The sequence below is a fragment of the Bison bison genome, unplaced genomic scaffold (genome assembly GCF_000754665.1).
Source record: "Bison bison bison isolate TAMUID 2011002044 unplaced genomic scaffold, Bison_UMD1.0 scf7180017864519, whole genome shotgun sequence".
NCBI classification, from domain to species: Eukaryota; Metazoa; Chordata; class Mammalia; order Artiodactyla; family Bovidae; genus Bison; species Bison bison.
The window spans coordinates 20,798,464-20,818,413 of record NW_011495072.1 but is presented as its reverse complement, the minus strand read 5'-3'; the positions used below and the strand labels follow the sequence as shown (position 1 = coordinate 20,818,413).

Below are 19,950 nucleotides of genomic sequence, written 5' to 3'. Positions count from 1 at the left end.
GTACTCTGCATAGAAGTTAAATAAGCAGGGTGACAATATACAGCCTTGATGTACTCCTTTTCCTATTTGGAACCAGTCTGTTGTTCCATGTCCAGTTCTAACTGTTGCTTCCTCACCTGCATATAGGTTTCTCAAGAGGCAGGTCAGGTGGTCTGGTATTCCCATCTCTTTCAGAATTTTCCACAGTTTATTGTGATCCACACAGTCAAAGGCTTTGGCATAGTCAATAAAGCAGAAATAGATGTTTTTCTGGAACTCTCTTGCTTTTTCGATGATCCAGCGGATGTTGGCAATTTGATCTCTGGTTCCTCTGCCTTTTCTAAAATCAGCTTGAACATATGGAAGTTCACAGTTCACGTATTGCTGAAGCCTGGCTTGGAGAATTTTGAGCATTACTTTACTAGCGTGTGAGATGAGTGCAATTGTGCAGTAGTGTGAGCATTCTTTGGCATTTGCCTTTCTTTGGGATTGGCATGAAAACTGACCTTTTCCAGTCCTGTGGCCACTGCTGAGTTTTCCAAATTTGCTGGCATATTGAGTGCAGCAGTTTCACAGCATCATCTTTCAGGATTTGAAATAGCTCAACTGGAATTCCATCACCTCCACTAGCTTTGTTCATAGTCTCAGGAACAAAGTTCCTCAATACTTAGGAATTTTTAAGTGACTTTTCCTATGTTAGCTCTAAGAGCCCAACATTTGTTTTTCGTTTCAATAGAAATGCGACTATATTTACCTCCATATGTGTACATCTCCATAAATTTTCCAACAAATATTTATTATATACCAACTGATTCTTACTTCATTCTTAGGCTCTACTCTTCCTCTGTTTTGTACAATTTAGACTGAAAACTTGGCTCTGACTTTGCTCTTTGATTTCACCTTTATACTACATAGAGTAAGAGACCTTCTGATGATGTCATTTGTCTCTTTGATCCAGCAAAGACAACAAGTCATCACCCCTTCTTTTTTAAGGCTATCCTTATTAAAAGCCTCATGCTTACACACACATGTATGCTCACTCACTCAGTCATGTCTGACTCTGTGACCCTATGGACTGTAGCCAACCAGACTCCTCTGTCCTGGGATTCTCCAGGCAAGAACAATGGAGTGGGTTGCCATTTCCTTCTCCAGGGATCTTCCCGACCCAGAGGTTGAACCCATGTCTCTTGCGTTGACAGGCAGGTTCTTTACTGCTAAGCCACCAGGGAAAGCCAAATTAAAAGCCTAATTTTTGCGAAATGCTAAATGCCACTTTAAATGCTTTCATTATTTCATCTATTCTTCATACCAACCTGACGAATAAGGTCTTGTTTTCTCCTTTCTATATGAATCAACTATGATTCAGAGAGATTGAAACTAATCCGAGGTCTGTTTGTCTCCAAAGAAGATGTTGTGCTACTTCCTTTTTGAAAAATCTGTTTTTCCACATCTCTCTACTTCCTTTGCTACCTCCCCTTCTTTTCCTTACTGGCTGTATCTGGATATTTCAAAATATGCAGAATAAATTATTTACCTGAAAAGGGACTTTGAAAACACAGTTCAAATTTTACAAGATACAACTATTAATAATATTAATATATTATTGCTACAAAATAAAGTATGCAGAAAATACTGATGAATATAAAAACCAAATAAGGCAGCCCCTCCACTTCAGATTCAGAACCTCACAGAGTTGGTACCTAACCATAAATAACACTTCAAACAACTCCTTTTCTTTCAGCAAATACACACATACACAAACCTGAAGAAAGTCCCTTCTGACCACAGCCCTTCTCCCACTCCCCAGGTATATTAATATTAATCAGTGTGTTAGAAAACACTAAAGTCTCTGCCAAACAACTGAGATTATCCATCAGTTGTTCCTCAAGGAGAGTCTTCTCCCAACAACTCCAACATGAGGCTATTGTGTATATATAGATCGCAGTTATGCTCAGGACAAGCACATGACAAATGTTCACCAAAATGAAGGCTGCACATTGGCACCACTGTCGCCCTGGAACGCAAATTCATTGGCATTCCAAGAACTTCACAAATAGCATGCCGTGTGACCTTTCTTTTTAAAAAGGATACCATGAGGCTTGGAAATTTAATCTCAGAAACATCATATTCAGTCATAATATTTTCATTACTTAACACTCTTCACTATATGAAATCTCTCAAACTAAGATTGTTTGGATTAACAGATCTTTTAAAATTCAAGCCTTTGTGTAAGAAAAATTCACTACTAAAGGAATTCACTTCATCAATTGGTTTTATTTCTTCTACCTGGTTGAAATATTGGACACTGAAGTGAGTGTTTTGTTGGAGGAAGGACAGCAGGAAAGGCTAATTTTGGAACCCTGGACAAGAAACATCAACAGGTGGGCAGTGTGACAAAACAGTGATAGGAGAATCTAAAAGCAGAACAGGGTATGGAAAGGAGAGACTAGACACAAGCAGGAACGTGGACTGTGTTTCACAATATGGCCAGGACCCGCTTTGCTCTGATATTTGCACTTACACAGTAATCAGTATGTATTAGGCACAGTTGTCAGGTCCCTGTTTAATTAACAGTAGTTATCCTTGGGCTTCCCAGGTGGCTCAGTGGCAAAGAAAATTTCATGTGTCGACGCATACTGAGTTCAATCCCTGGGCCAGGAAGATTCGCTAGAGAAGGAAATGGCAACTCACTTCAGTATTCTTGCCTTGGAAATCTCATGGACAGAGGAACCTAGCAGGCTACTTTCCATGGGGTTGCAAAAGAGTCAGATGTAACTTAGCGACTAAACTACAACTATTTTTATCCTTACTTTACAGTTGGAAAGACCAAAGCCCAAAGAAGTTGAGTATTTTCCAAAGCCTCACAGCTGGTTAGTGGCAGAGCTGGAATTCAAACTCAGGCACCATTTCAAATCATGAATTATTATTTTACACAGCATACATTCTAGAGCAGTGCCTCTCAAACTTGTTTTTAACTGTGACTCCCAGGAGGAACATATGACCCAGTATATCAAAACCCACGTAATAGAAACAGAACCTTTGTGAAATAATACTTTTACTAGATGCAATGCATTTAGATCTTTATTTCACTTTAAAAAATTGTTGGTTACAACCAATACATTGACTTTACAACCCTCAGTGGGTTACACCTCACAACTTGAAAACTACTACTTTGGAGACCAGAGCTACAAATGGTAATTAAATATTTCTACTTGGATGTTTGACAGTCATCCAAGCAAATGGACAGTCATCTTCACTTGCCTGTTGACAGTCTACAACTGAACTTCTGAATTCCGCCTTCCTCCCCTTTGTTTCCTCTCTCATTAAATGACAGCTTCTTCTGTACTCTCCACACAGTAGCCACTTGACAAATGAAGCGAGCAAGCACCTGAAATGTCACTATCAGAACTGAGACATGCTGTAAGCGTAAAATATACCTGATATTTAACAGGCTTAGTATGAAAAAATAATCTAAAATATTTTATTAGTAACTTCAATTGTTTGTGTGTTGAAATGATGTTTGTTACACTGAGTTAAATAAAATATATTATTAAAATTGATTTCAGCTGTTTCTTTTTACTTTTTTTGATGTGGCTAGAAGGAGAATGTTTATTACCTGTGCAGCACATTATATTTCTATTGGGCAGTAATGTTCTGGTTGCTCAAGCTAAAAACTTATGAATCATCCCTTACTCGTTTTCTCTCCACCAGCAAATGGTAAGCTTGACCATTAAAAGATTTATAGCTCAAGAACTTCTCACCACCTTCACTACTACACACACACACACACACACACACACACACACACACACACACACACCACTATCTCTTGCTTGGATAATTGAAATAGATTCTTAACAGATCTCCTTGCTTCCTTCTTCACCACATCTTACAGTTTATACACTCAGTGAAGAATCTGCCTGCAATGAAGGAGACCTGGGTTCAATCCCTAGGTTGCGAAGATGCCCTGGAAAAGGGAATGACAACCCACTCCAGAATTCTTGCCTGGAAAATTTCATAGACAGAGGAGCCTGGTGGGCTACAGTCCACAGGGTTGCAAAGTGTTGTACACGATTGTTCGACTAACACTTATAAAGTTGACAGGTGATCCTTTTAAAAGGTCAGTTGATGTCACTCCTCTGTTCAAAATCCTCCAGTGGCTCTTTTTGCCAGAGCAAAAGCCTAAGTCCTTACAACAGCCTACAAAGCCTTTTAGTTCTGACCACCCACCCCACCCCGTCTATCTGTCCTAATTCCTTACCACTTCCTTCTTGACTCAGCTACAGTTGCCTCCTTGAATTTACCAAGTATGCTGCTACCTCCAGGCTCCTGCACTTTTGGTACCTCTGTATATAACCCTCTTACCCTGGATATCCTCTATCTTCTTTCTCTGTTTTGGAAATCAAATGTCAACTTACCAGCAAGTCCTTTACTGATAATTGTACTTAAAATTGCAAACCACCCTGTCCTGATTCTTCCATTTTCCCTTTCTTAGCTTTATGTCTTACAACCTTTAATTAATTATCTTACATAATTTATTTGTTTATCAGTCTCCCACCAATCACATGTAGGAGTGCCCTGAGGGCAGTGACTTTGTTTCATTGCTGCATTCCCAGCACCTTTGAGCCTGGCTAATGGTAGGTGCTCAAAAAACTACCTGTTGAATGAATAAATGAGTTGTGCGTTTCCAAACTCAGTTTTGGACCATTTGTAACTAGGCATTCTCAGGAAACTCCTGAAACAAGTGAACATTTCGGTATCTTTAGTTTTTAACCCATTATTTTTCCTGGACCTAGAGTAATTCCACAGTAAAGAAATCAAGATTCTTCTCCATACTTCAAACCTTTTCTCCATTTTCCCTGGAAGGTGGGCTTTCCTTTTCCCTCAGCCATGAGTATCTCCTTAGGCATCTGTACCATCTCCTGAATGGCTGACCTGATACACGTGCAGCTGCAGCCAATATAGATTCCTAATCTTCGACGATCTTCCAGTCTACGCAGTGTATATTAGGTACAACCAGATGTTGTAAACTCAAGTGTATTTGCCCTGTTGATTGTTTGCAGACTGGCCACACTTTACCTACCTGGTCCTGCCATGTCTGCCGTCAGGAAGATGTGGACACGTAAAGGATGGAATGTCCGAGACTGTAGCCAGGCCCCTCATTTTAAAGATGAGGAAATCAAGACTCAGAGAATTTAAGCCAAGTAAACTGAGGCCACGTAAAAGGGTCAAACTGCTAAGTTGCTAAGTCGCTTCAGTCGTGTCCAACTCTGTGTGACCCCAGAGACGGCAGCCCACCAGGCTCCCCCGTCCCTGGGATTCTCCAGGCAAGAACACTGGAGTGGCTTGCCATTTCCTTCTCCAATGCATGAAAGTGAAAAGTGAAAGTGATGTCGCTCAGGTTGTCTACTTGAAAGTTATACAGTCGTGTCCGACTCCTAGCGACCCCATGGACTGCAGTCTAACAGGCTCCTCCGTCCATGGGATTTTCCAGGCAAGAGTACTGGAGTGGGGTGCCATTGCCTTCTCCGAAAAGGGTCAAAACGAAGACACAAAACATAACGTGGTAGAAAACGCAAAAGAAGCCAGGTGGCTTGCCTCCCGCCATTTAGGGGGTTCACAAAATAATCCTCTAGTGCAGCTCTACCTAGCTCTCTACCGCAGCATTTTAATGCTCAACCACTAGCTCCCAGGCTATAAAAGAGGCACGTCCCGCCGTCGCACCTCCCTCGGGGCGAGAGAAAAACTGCTCACAGCAGTCTCCCAGGCCGGGGCCCCCAACGACTGGACTCTCGCGAGACTAGCGGTCCCGGAGACCTGGTGCCGAGCCTCCCGGAAGTGGGCGAGGGGACCTGTCAGCTCCCACCCGGCTGTGTGCTCTTGAGGCCCCCGTGGGAATCGAGGGTCTCCCTGGGGACCGGCGCGAGGCGGAGTCACGGAGAAGCTCTCTGCCACTCACACGGCGGCGTCGGCCCTGCCCCGGCTGCCGCCGCCCCTCCCTTTGCCCTTCACGGCGCCCGGCCCTCCTTGTCTGCAGCTTCCTTCTGCGCCTGGGCAGCCTGCCTTCCCCCTCTAGCTTTCCTTCTAGTCTCCTCCCCCGACTCTTAACATTGGAGTCGCGGGTCCTGCAGTGTCCCAGAAGCCGCACGTATAACTTGCTCGGTGTAAGTGCTAGGAATGCCGCCGGCCTCCCGGGGAAATGCGTTCTTTCTATCTATAGCTCTGTCTGTACATTCTATGTTCACGGTAGCTATTCCAGGGGCAACAACTGTTTCCCTCTGTTCTGTTCTCCTCTCCCCATTGGTGGCTTCCGACCCGAATTTGGGAATGGGGAGATCTCCCACCTGTTATCTTTGAGCAGGCTAATCTCTTGTAAGCAGAAGTGCCATATGACGCCTTCAGAGTCGTTTGGCTTGAGGCTGGGAATTTTACCCCCTACCCAACCTCAAGGTTTTCCAAAACGTATTGCTTTTCTATGAAAATACTTCATTTTTTTATATTGTAATTTTTACCTTGGTCCTGTGCTCGAAGGGAGGAAACAACTTTTCAATTTGCTTCTTCTGTTCTTATTTATAAGATTCATTCTCTGATAGGGTTAAAAACACGTTTTGAACATGTAAGTGTGTGGCTGTCAGCCCTAGAGAATTTAAGATAATAGTTATTTTCTTTAACTTAATTCCATTTTCGTCTCATAGGGGCAACTCATTCGATTTCGGAGTTCTGTTAATTCTTCTGAAAGATTTCAAATCCTCTAGAAGCCAAAATGGGACACAGTAAACAGATTAGGATTTTACTACTGAACGAAATGGAAAAGCTGGAAAGGACCCTCTTCAGACTTGAACAAGGTCAGTAGCAAGTCATTTGATTAGCTCTGTGTCTTTTACATTTTTAATTCATTATCATTAACTTTTTTTAACTTTTAGATATAATTTCCAAGGGCTTTTCTACACCTGATTTGTGTGAAGACATTTCTGTATTTTAAAAAATATCACTAATGAAAGTGAAAAAGTTTTGTCATGTTAGAATGAGGATAAAAAATTCACTTTACTTAGCTTGCTAACTTCCACTTAAGACAGACGTTGCATTTATAATCAGAAGATTGACAGTATTATTTCTGTTAGCATTTACTATTAAAACTTGGCAAATTGTTTCATAAGTAACTTTACTTTGGGTATGTCTGTAGTTTTGCTGTTTTATAGCTCCCACTCTTTTCCTTTACTGGACATTTGCATTAGTAAAATAGATCACAGCAAAAAGTAAACTATTATTTATGTTTATCAAAAGCCTCCCAACTGTGGAGAAGGTAAAACTTGAAAAATTTTTTGCCGAATTAAAAGCGAAATAATTGATCAGGTTGTGTTGAAATATATTCTAGCTGTGATTTAAAAGATCAAATTATATTTCTATAAGACTAATCAAATAGATGAATTATTTTCTTAGACTTATATTTTACAACATTGAAAAAAAACATTTCGCACTCATTTATGTTAATATAACTTGTGAAGTAGAAGTTTAATGTATGAGAAGTAAAATGCTATCCCCTCTCTCATCCTACCAAATGGATGTTGATAATAGTAAACATTTTGAAGAAAATTTTCCTCTGAATTTCTCAAGAGCTAATTTTTAAAAAAAATTTCGGCCATCACATATGTTTCCTCCATGGCAAATCTTCATCTTCTTCTAACTCCAGTGCTGAACTTAAGATCCCTAAGTACTAAATCCATTTTTGGCTTTCCTGACTCTGCAGTTTTCTGGTTTTGATTTTTTTTTTCCCCCCATCCTCTTGAGTACTCCTGTCAACTTGGTGGTGTCTTTGCTGAGCTCTCTTCTTCCACATTTTGATTATGTGTATCTTCAAGGAATCCTTTCTTTTTTCAGTTCTGCCCTCAAAGAAGTATACGTTCTCATGGCCTCAGCTGTTGCCTCCATGCTGATGACTCCTTTTGGAAGAAAGGCCTTAAACTTTGCTTGCTTCTTAGAAGCAAGTGATCATAATGGCAAGAGTAGAGAGCTAGAATTTTCCTGACTCTGCTGCTAGCAAAGTCACGTTTGACTTTGGGCAAGTCACATTAATTCTAAACATTATTTGTGATGTGAAGATATTAATTTCCCCTTTTCTACATTGCTGAGTTTTGAGGCTTAAAATTAATAATAAACTGTTTTAAAGCCCCAAATAGATACAAAGGCTAGATCACCATATCTGTCAATTCTTACCCTGGATTCTTGCCTTCATCCCAGTATCATGATATGGAAGAGCCTGAGGATAGCTCCAGTTGGTTTTGCTTAAATCTAACATGTCCGAAACCATCTCCTCACAATTCTCACATGTTTTTGCTTCTCAGCTTTCCTGTTTACTTTAGTGATGTCTCCATTTTCATAGTTTACAAGGCTAGAAACTTTGTGCTCTTTGAAATTTCTTTTCTTTAACTACAGCTTCTCTTTAAATCCTGTAATTTCTTTCCAAATGTCTCCTCTTGCTCTGAATAATATGGTTGACCCTGTAACTCTGATTAAAGCCAGTAAATTCATCCAAACGATATAAATGTGAGCATGTTGAACCTTTTGTGCGGTAATGATTCACTGTATTATTTTAGAAAATAATTGTACTGTGAAAGATGAAGAGAAGGGACATTGGAGGCAAGAAATCATGAAGAAAACTATTTTACAAACATGTCTGGTTTAACTACATTAGGGTTTTAAAAAAGAGGGGACAGAGTATAAGACATTTTAAAATTCATAGGACTTGGTGACCGATTAGGTGTAAAGAAAAGCTCTGGCAAATTTTGGTTCTTTCACCAAGCCCTTCTTCATTTTTCTTTCCTTTTCACTTTTCCCTAAGAAACGATTCCTTCTCATTTTCCAAGGCTAACATCTCCATAGACTCTTCTAATTTAACAAGTACAAGACCAGGTAATTAGCCTTTCCCTGTCTTTCCTATCTCATTTAGTGATAGAATAATGAGTAAAAGTCATTATTTCTCAAACCTGGGATTCTTCCATTTTTTATGTAGGTTGGTCAAATTTCAATTTTTATGTGTTTTGAAAGAAAACATTTATAAAGGTTCCATAATTAGGAGTCAAGTTTCTATAAATTGAGTGGAGGGAATGAGGTAGAAAATCTTAGTTTACAGTAATAGTGTAATTTCTCACCTTGCTAGTTTCCTTGTCTGCAAGAGGGAAATGGCTGGTCTGAATAAAGTATTCCTAGTGTGTGAGGAATAAGATAGCCACATCATGTACTGCTGTGCTAAGCTAATTTTAGCAAACTGAGCTATTAATTATGGGAACTGACATACTCTAGGTATTCTGATGTTTCATTTACTGTATATAAAAATTTTAGTTTCAAGAATATGGATTAGAGGTTACAGAGTGGCTATATATACCCTTTCAGGTATGCACTGCCTATCAGGATATAGAAAGAATAGGATTTAATTTTCTTTCTCTTCTCTCTTTCCTTTTGTCTCTCTATGTATCTACCTATTTTGATTAGTTAAAATGAGTTAAGAGAAATTCCCTGGTGGTCCACTGGTTAGGTCTCTGTGTTATCACTGTCAGGGTTTGATCCCTGGTCAGGGAACTAACATTCCATAAGCTGTGTGGCACAACCAAAACAAGTTTTTTAATATAAAAATAATTAAATTTTGCTAATATATGAATTGATATAGATGCTCTTGGTTCATATGTCAGTTGAGTTATAAACAAAAAAGATATATTCTGAGGAAGAAGTGGAGGTTATAGGTCTACAAGAGGTTGACAGTCACAGTGTCACTGGTTTGTTTACATTATGTTGCCATGAATTATACTTTTATCTAAGCCATGTTAGGTAGATATGCCAGTTATATTAAATAGTAGAATCTTTACCACGCTTTGTAATGAGAAGCAGTGTAACCGTAAATTTCTGTCTTACCTCAAGAGGTTGTCAAACTTAAAGATGAGTTAGAGAGTGTTTGAAATTTGCTGTTTTTGTCCTTTTCAGAAATGACATGTAACTTTCTATAGTGTACTTAGAAAATATTCTCAGAAAAATTAAACACAGTCTAACTCTAAGGTAAACATGAATGAGAAAGTAAACTGCTTTTGCTGGAAATTGATGCTGTAGAGATAAGCACATTTCTTTCCTATAAAGGTTCAAGTGGCAAATATTTTCAGCTTTGCAGGCCACATGATTTCAATTGCAGCAACTCAGCTCAACCATTGTACTGTGAAAGCAGCCATAGATAATACATAAATGAATGGTGTGTTCTAATAAAACTTTATTTAAAGACAGGGGATATAGTTTACCAACCCTTGCTACAGGGAGAGCATTTTAAATATGTATTTTTAGTAACAATTCCATCATATGATTTCACGCTTATAAATGAATATCTACTTACTTTAAAAACTGATAACAAAGTTTTCTGATCTGTTTGAAATCTACCCAATAAAGAATTTTAGTTGGTTTTCAGATCACCTCTTTAATATATAAAATGGAACATCTCTTTAGCTTGTAAAAACAATTGATATATGTCAGGGAAATATATATATATATATATTTACAAGCACGTTTCAACAAAAATACTTGTGTAATTAATGAGTGGATTTGAAAAATTAAGATCATGGATTAGTAAACATAGCTACCAAGAACTTTATCCATTAGGATTTGGGTATCTTTGTGTTACATTTTTTTTTTTTCCGATCTGAGACCACTAAATAAACTAAATAAACAAGACTTTAAATTACTTTATCACAAAATATTAAACCAAGACTTTTTAAATTAATGAAATGTATTTAATCACAATCCTTTTATGAGAGACATTACTAATTTTTAGGAGAGTTAAAAGATTTGTTCCATTAATAAATAAAATTAATTATTCAAAATATTGTTATTTTATTTACATCTTGTCCTTATTTTGTTTTTTATAAATTATATAATCTATTACATTATCTTAATGTATATTATATAAGTAAATATTCATTATTGGAGAATACTTGTCATTTTCTTCTGAAGGTAGACCACTGATCCAAATACTGTTTTAGTGGTTTTGGATGAGTTTTAGCCTTTGTACCACAAATTCTCTGAATCCTTGTGTAATTATAAAAACAATATTTGTATAAGCCGAACAGGGGACAGGTTGTTTAACTGTGCCCAGACAGCTGATCTCTGATATTTGTACTTCAGAATGACACCATTACTTCTTTAATAAACTTAATCATTCTTGGAAATTTAGTTCTCAAAATCACTTAAGTATTAAAACTTTATATTTTAATCCTTTGGGCAATTTACTTCTCAGTCTGTCTCTTCATAATAATAGTTCTAATAGAAAAATGATATTTCCCAATTACAAAATTATAAAAAGGTATAAAAGTCTTTTTTATATGCTTTTTGTTTCAAAACAAAATTGGGTTTATACTGTCTTCAGTTCAGTTCAGTTCAGTCGCTTTATACTGTCTAGACACTTTTAATACCTGCTTGTAGTATCATGATATGTAAATTCCCTCTCCCTGCTTACTGCCATATGTCATCATACTTTTTCCCAGAAAGAATTTCAGAAGATCTCTATAGACACATAAAATGTAACAAAATATTGAAAGTAACATATTATTAAATATCCCTTGATAATATGATTTATAGTGGCTTTATAATATTCCTGCTCACAGAATACCATTTGTACCATGATTTATTTAATCATTATATATTTAATTTGTTGTGAGTTTAATTAAAATAAATGAAACTGTGCTGAATATCTTTATGTATGATCTATGTTTATATCACTGATTAATTTCCTAGAACATAAATGTCTTTATGAAATTATTAGCCAATAATATAAAACTTTATTAATATTCTTAGATTTGTGCCAAATTGCTTTATAGAAAAATTTGTGCATGTACCTACTTGGAAAAAATTATTAGTTTCACTGTGTAGTATGAGAAGTAAAAGTGAGTCCCTTAATTTTAGCCAAGTTACTTGATAACTCCTTTTGAATAATTTGTTTCTTGCTTGCCAAATCCATTTACTATGAGTAAATTTATATCTGTATTTTGGTCCAATTCAGGAATATAGTTAGCAGTACTTATCATTTAATTATAAATTATAATTTTTTCTAGGAATTCCTAGAACATCTTTTCCTTCTTATTATTCATATTGCAGGATTTAAAACAGAACATTCATATTTCTCTCTGCAAATATAGAAGTATTTAATTGGATTAGAATAAACTGGAAGAGTCCAGCTTTCTCTTACATCTTCCACTGGTTTCTTTTCTTCACAAAGAATGTCTTCAGTTCAGTCGCTCAGTCGTGTCTGACTCTTTGCAACCCCATGAACTGCAGCACGCCAGGCCTCCCTGTCCATCACCAACTCCTGGAGTCCACCCAAACCCATGTGCATTGAGTCAGTGATGCCATCCAACTATCTCATCCTCTGTCGTCCCCTTCTCCTCCTGCTCTCAATCTTTCCCAGCTTACCCAGTGTTTAATATTGTGGTGTAGAATTTACCACCTGTCAAACAGCACTGTGAGAGACTTATTTCTTCCAAAGAATGATTTTAGACTGACTAAAATATATCTACATGTTCTCTACTTCGGGATTTGCCTTGAACCAAACTGACATTCTTCATATATATAAATAAATACCAGTTCTTAACTCATATTTCTGATTCATATCACTGGCAGTTCAGTTCAGTTCAGTCGCTCATTCGTGTCTGACTCTGCGACCCCATGGACTGCAGCACGCCAGGCTTCCCTGTCCATCACCAACTCCCAGAGCTTCCTCAGACTCATGTCCATTGAGTTGGTGATACCATCCAACCGTCTCATCCTCTGCCGTCCCCCTTTCCTCCCGCCTTCAATCTTTCCCAGCATTAGGATCTTTTCTAGTGAGTCAGTTCTTCACATCAGGGGGCCAAAGTATTGGAGTTTCAGCTTTAGCATCAGTCTTTCCAATGAATGTTCAGGACTGATTTCCTATAGAATGGATTGGTTGGATCTCCTTGCGGTTCAAGGGACTCTCAAGAGTCTTTTCCAACACCATAACTCAAAATCATCAATTCTTTGGCTCTCAGTTTTCATTATAGTCCAACTCTCACATCCATACATGACTACTGGAAAAACCAGAGCTTTGACTAGATGGACTTTTGTTGGCAAAGGAATGTCTCTGCTTTTTAACATGCTGTCTAGGTTGGTCATAACTTTTCTTCCAAGGAGCAAGTATCTTTTAATTTCATGGCTGCAATCACCATCTGCAGTGATCTTGGAGCCCCCGCAAAATAAAGTCTGTCACTGTTTCCACTGTTTCCCCATCTGTTTGCTTTGAAGTGATGGGATCAGATGCCATGATCTTAGTTTTCTGAATGTTGAGTTTTAAGCCAACTTTTTCACTCTCCTCTTTCATGTTCATCAAGAGGCTCTTTCTTTAATTCTTCTTTGCTTTCTGCCATAAGTGTGGTGTCATCTGCATACCTGAGATTATTGATATTTCTACTGGGTTGTGCTTCATCCAGCCTGGCATATCATATCATATCACCATATCAAATCATATCACCATGGCATATCATATCACCATAGCAGGGTTCATTGTATCTGTCTCCCTTGCTTATTTATAACACCTTTCTCTGACAGTGAAAAACCTGACTCTTATCACTGTTGTTTGTGAAATATATTTTCAATTCTAGGCCAACTGTTATAATTTTTCAAAACTTTTAAAGATGTTGCTCCACTGTCTTCTTTCTTGCACTGTTGCCCATGAGAAATCTGCTGTCATTCTTTTCCTTGTTCCTCTGTACATACTCTGTCTTTTTTTTCTCTGGCTGCTTATAAAATATTCTCATTGTCCCTAGTTTTGAGCAATTTGATACTGATGCTCTTTGGTGTAATTTTCTTCATATTTCTTGGATTAAGAATATTAAATTCTTAGATCTGTAAGTTTGTTTTTTTCATCAAATTGGGGAATTTTTACCTGTTATTTCTTCAAATAATTTGTCTCTTTTCTTCTCTCCTGTGAGTACTCTAATTACATTTATGTTAAATCACTTGAATTGTCTGATGCTTTTTCAATTTTTTAGATTCTTTTTTCTCTCTTTGTTTCTTTTTCAGTTCAGTTCAGTCACTCAGTCATGTCTGACTCTTTGCGACCCCATGAACAACAGCACACCAGGCCTCCCTGTCCATCACCAACTCCCGGAGTTCACCCAAACCCATGTCCATTGAGTCGGTGATGCCATCCAACCATCTCATCCTCTGTCGTCTCCTTCTCCTCCTGTCCTCAATCTTTCCCAGCATCAGGGTCTTCTCAAATGAGTCAGCTCTTCGCATCAGGTGGCCAAAGTATTGGAGTTTCAGCTTCAACATCAGTCCCACCAATGACATAGTTTCTATTCCTGTGTCTTAAAATTCACTAATCTTTTTTGTCTGCCATGTCTCACCATGTCTTAATTTTGTTGCCTGTATTTTTCATTCTCAGGTGTTGTAGTTTTAATCTCTAAAAGCTTAATTTGGATCTTTTTTATTTTTTCTTAATATTTTCCATGTATGGACCCAACTTTTTGAATATATGGAATACAGTTTTGATAACTGGAGTCCTTGCTTGTCTACTAGTTCAACATCTGTGTCATTCATGGATTGTGTTTTCCTCCTTCTTTGTATGTCTCATAATCTTTGTTTGGATGCCAGACATTATTAATTTTACCTTGTTGAGTGATGATAGGTATTTTGGGATTCATATAAATATTCTTGGTCATTGTTCTGGAGTGAAGTTAAGTTACTTGGAAATATTACTGTCTTTTTGAGTTTTACTTCTATGCTTTGTTAAGCCAGTCTAGACCTGTGCCCTATCTCGGGCTCATTATTCCCCACTCCTGAAGCAAGATCCTTCTGAACTTTCTACCCAGTGCCTCGTGAATTTTCTCAGTCTAGCTGGTGAGAACACATTCTGTTCCTGGTCTCAGGTATTTTTCCTCCCAGACATGCACTGGTTAGTACTGTTCTGAATACTAAAGGAATACCTTTTCCAGATCTCTGGAATTCTCTCTCTGTGCAGCTTTCTCCTCCTCACCCACTACTCTCATCTGAAAACTCTAGCTACCTTGATTTCCATAAGTTCTTAGTTCCATCTCTTCAACATAGGAAGTCAGTAAGGTCTGCCTGGGTTCCTTCTCCCTGTGCCCCAACCTTTCAAGGGTTGGGGTAAACTCTTTCAAGTAAACTCTTTCAAGATAGGGCAGTTATAAGGCTTATCTTGTTTACTTTCCATCTCTCAGGGGTCACTAACTTTTGTTGCATGATGTCAGGGACTTGAAAAATTATCAGTTCATATATTTTGTCTGATTTTTTTTTAAACTGTTGGTTTCTTTAAGTTTTAGGGAAGATGGTAAATCCAATCCCTGTTATTCCGTCTTTGCCAGAAGCAGAAGTTGCAAGCCATTTAGATCTCTGTTTCCTCTATGTGGAATGCCCTATTCCAGATATCTGTGAGATCAACTCTCTTACCTCCTGTTTCTGTTTAGCAGGTTTTTATTGGATGCTGGACATTGTAAGTGTTCTGTTTTTATCTCTGAAGTATTTTCTTGCTTTAAAGGAGTGATGAGTTTTATTTTAGAAGTCATTTACATTATCTGTGGATCAACTTAATCCTTTTGAGGCTTGTTTTTAAGCTTTAATAGGATAGGTTTATATTAGTTTGTACTCTAGGACCACTTTAACCCTGTTACTTAAGACATGACTTGAATAAAATAGCTGTTCAACAAGGTTTCCTTAATTCTGGCTGCTTAAAAATTGTAATGTATCCCAGACCTGGGTGAGCACTAGGAATTGTTCAGTTTACAACTTCCACTCGTTCTTTTCCCAACCTCACCTCATGCAGTCAAACCCCATTTGTGTACAGTTTAGTTTTCAGGCAGATTCAACATGACTCTAGGTAAATTTCTGGAGCTCTTTCTTTGTTTAACTCCCTTCTTGTCATACTCTGCCCTGAAAATTGTATTCTCTTCCCCCTTCCAAAGCACTAATCTCTGTCTCCTCAGCTCAGTGAGATTACTGTTTCTACTCCCTGTGTCACAGCTCAGAAAGGTCCTCTAGTCTGAAAGCTAAAAAGTTTATAGAAAATCTCGAGCATCACAGTTCTTCTCTACCTATTTTTGAGAACAGCTGTTTCATATTTAGTTTATCAGCAGAGGGCAAGTCTAGTACCAATTACTCCATTATGGCCAGAAGCAGATATCTTCAGAATGGTATTTTTAATACACAAGTTAGGTCCTGTCACTCTGCTCTAAGCTGTTCACTGACTCATTTGAGTCAGAGAAGAAGCCAAAATACTTACCATGGCCTTCAAGTCTCTGCATGATCTAACTCCCTTGTTACCATTCTTTCGTCTTACCATACTATTCCTCCCCCAGCTTGCTTCAGTCTAACCATATAGAGCTTCTTGCTGTTTCTGGAACCACCAGGCGTGCTCGAGCCTGGGTCCTTTGTGTTTTCTGTTTCCTTTGCTTGGTCAGCACTTTCCCGCCATGGTCATGATTAAACATGAGGCTAACCTGCTCACTTCTCCCAAGCCCTTCAACTTCTCAATAATCATCCTATTTAAGGTTGCTACCAGCTCCTTACCATCACTCCTTTCCTCCCGACTCTGCTCTGATTTTTGTCCCTTAGGTATAGTTTCTTAAACTTGAAGATTGTAACCAGAAAACTAAATTTTCCTACCTTCATCAGTTATTATTACCCATTATTAATTAATTGTTGTTTTTCAGTCGCATAGTCATGTCCAACTCTTTGTGGCCCCATGGACTGCAGCACACCAGGCTTCCATGTCCTTCAATATCTCCCAGAGTTTGCTCAAAATCATGTCCATTGAGTCAGTGATGCCATCCAGCCATTTCATCTTCTACCACCCGCTTCTCCTCCTGCCCTCAATTTTTAAATATTACACACATGTTTAAAATTTATGTGCCTGATGTTCTAATAGACTGTACTATAGTCAGAATGTTCACATTCCAGTAATTATAAGCAAAGTTTGCCTTGAGCCAATAAACATTTTTCTTTTACACTAGTTATGACTATAATGTGTTAGTATTTCTCTTCTTATGGCAAAAGACTTGTAATACAGTACAGACATCTCAGATATATTTTAATAGAGATAGTCAAACTAAGGCAAAAGTGAGAATATTTTGGCTTTCAGAATTCCAAGAAAGGCTTAAGTAACTAAACCATGAAGAGCAGGGATAGAGGCTGTAGTATGCTGGAGTTGCTTGTGTTGGCTGTCAAGAGCTAATGGTGAGTATCTCTTCCCAGGTCCATGTTCTGTGATGTCATGTTGGTAGCTTGATACTGACCATGGTGAGATTGTTTCCTCTAGAAGTCAACAAACACTGCAAATCAGAATTCCTCACCACCCCACACCACTCAGCTCCACACAGCCACTTGTTAACTCTCTATTATCACATCTCTGAATTTGAGCAGACATTGAGAATAATTGGTATCAGGGGCTCAAATGCCTTTAAGACTCTTGTTAGAAATCTGAATTCTGCTCTCTAGAGGTTGACTTCTCTCGGGGAAGATGGGTCTGCTCTATCTGGTAAGATAGTTGTCCTGTGATCTCCTGGCTTTTACATATTATCACAGACTCTGATACCACAGAGAAACTCACTTTCTCTGTTTCAGCTTGAAAAATACCAGTGAGTCTCTGATTAGATGTCCACTTCTGAGCAGTCAGTTCAGGAAGTGGAGGTGGGGGTTTGAAAGAGCGTGAGGGGCTCGTGGAAATGGTGGGGAATGAGATCGTATAATAACTTGCATATCCCAAAGTAGCCATGCGACTAGGAGTATAAATTTCCAGAAGAAGAGAAGGGCAGTACAGAGCAGACAGTTCTATGGTGTATACTGTATGTTAAAATGCAAAATTAAGCTAAATTAGAATGCAAAGTACTTCCAAAAACAGCATTAAATATTTAGAGTTCTTTTAAACATAGTTGAGAAATCATTATTTTCATAATACTTGAAGTAAAACATCTTTTTAATGTGGTAATTTAAGCCCTGCAATGAGTTTATTGAAATGTGCTTTTTGTTTAGGGTTTGAACTGCAGTTCCGATTGGGCCCAACTTTACAGGGAAAGGCAGTTACTGTGTATACAAATTACCCACTTCCTGGAGAAGCATTTAATCGAGAAAAATTCCGTTCCCTGGAATGGGAAAATCCAACAGAAAGAGAAGATGATTCTGATAAATACTGTAAACTTAATCTTCAACAAGCTGGATCATTTCAGTATTACTTCCTTCAAGGGTAAGTCTGGTGTTCTGTATATGAAAAAAAGTTAATTTATTCTCTAACTTGATGTTGTCTAACTTGTAACAAGTTATCATATCAGCTATGGCAGTTTTTACAGGAGTTTCTTGGGATGCAATAGAATATAATTCTTTAGTTTCTAGGAAGAAATTGTAAGCCTCATTGCGTATTCAAAGTATTATTATTTTAAGTAATGGCATAAATATTCTAGTATTTTCATTCAACCTGGTTATAGCATTTTATTTAGTTATGTGCTCTATTATTATTGACAGATTTTAGTACAATATTTTTCCTTAAAGCAATATTGTTAGATATATATGCATGCGTTGTTTATGTCCTTATATAGAGACTGGAAAAGGATAAAATGTGGCTTTTCCATTGAATTTCAACTTCAATTATTTTTGAACTGCAACTTTTTTTTAATTAATTAATTTATTTTAATTGGAGGCTAATTACTTTACAGTATTGTACTGGTTTTTGCCATACATTGACATGAATCGGCCATGCGTATACATGTGTCCCCCATCCTGAACCCCCCTCTCAACTCCCTCCCCATCCCATCCCTCAGGGTCATCCCAGTGCACCAGCCCTGAGCACCCTGTCTCATGCATCGAACCTGGACTGGTGATCTATTTCACATATGATAATATACATGTTTCGATGCTATTCTCTCAAATCATTCCACCCTCGCCTTCTCTCACAGAGTCCAAAAGTCTGTCCTTTACATCTGTGTCTCTTTCGCTGTCTCGCATATAGGGTCATCGTTATCATATTTCTAAATTCCATATATATACGTTAATATACTGTATTGGTGTTTTTCTTTCTGGCTTACTTCACTCTGTATAATAGGCTCCAGTTTCATCCACCTCATTAGAACTGATTCAAATGCATTCTTTTTAATAGCTGAGTAATACTCCATTGTGTATATGTACCACTGCTTTCTTATCCATTCATCTGCTGATGGACATCTAGGCTGCTTCCATATCCTGGCTATTGTAAACAGTGCTGCGATGAACATTGGGGTACACGTGTCTCTTTCAATTCTGGTTTCCTCGGTGTGTATGCCCAGCAGTGGGATTGCTGGGTCACAGGCAGTTCTATTTCCAGTTTTTTAAGGAATCTCTGCACTGTTCCCCATAGTGGCTGTGCTAGTTTCACTGCAACTTTTTAAAAAGATTTTATGGGCTTCAAAATATGTTTTAAAATGGGGTAATTTACTTTCCAGTCACACGATTAGATGAGACTTTTTTTCCTGTCACTAATTAAAAAGATTTTGTTTGTTTTTTTTCCTCAGAAATGAGAAAAGTGGTGGAGGTTACATAGTCGTGGACCCTATTTTACGTGTTGGTGCTGATAATCACGTGTTACCCTTGGACTGTGTTACGCTCCAGACATTTTTAGCCAAGTGTATGGGACCTTTTGATGAATGGGAAAGCAGACTTATGGTTGCAAAAGAATCAGGTAATGTCAGCTTTTTTCTTCTCTTCTTTAAAATAAATGTAATTATCATCTGTGATACACATTATAAAGGCTTTATCCTTTTAATTTCACATCTTAATATATCTAGTAATATAAATAGGTAGAACTCTATGTTCAGTTCAGTTCAGTTCAGCCACTCAGTCATGTCCGACTCTTTGCAACCCCATGAACCACAGCACGCCAGGCCTGCCTGTCCATCACCAGCTCCCGGACTCTACCCAAACTCATGTCCATTGAGTCGG

The 19,950-nt window shown here is 38.0% G+C and overlaps 1 protein-coding gene across 4 annotated transcripts in view; it reads left to right on the top strand.

Annotated features, from left to right (window-relative positions):
- AGL (amylo-alpha-1, 6-glucosidase, 4-alpha-glucanotransferase) overlaps positions 1-19,950 on the top strand; it is a 101,371-nt gene that overhangs the window by 13,769 nt on the left and 67,652 nt on the right. For 2 of the 4 annotated variants that reach the window (XM_010831000.1, XM_010830999.1), the window contains exons 2-4: positions 6,675-6,824; positions 18,016-18,226; positions 19,524-19,690. In XM_010831000.1, the coding sequence (XP_010829302.1) occupies positions 6,743-6,824; positions 18,016-18,226; positions 19,524-19,690 (460 nt within the window). In that variant the 5' untranslated portion in view covers positions 6,675-6,742. Of the gene's footprint in view, positions 1-5,762; positions 6,144-6,179; positions 6,596-6,674; positions 6,825-18,015; positions 18,227-19,523; positions 19,691-19,950 lie in introns of those variants that run through there. The other 2 variants (XM_010830997.1, XM_010830998.1) reach the window with 2 other exon arrangements.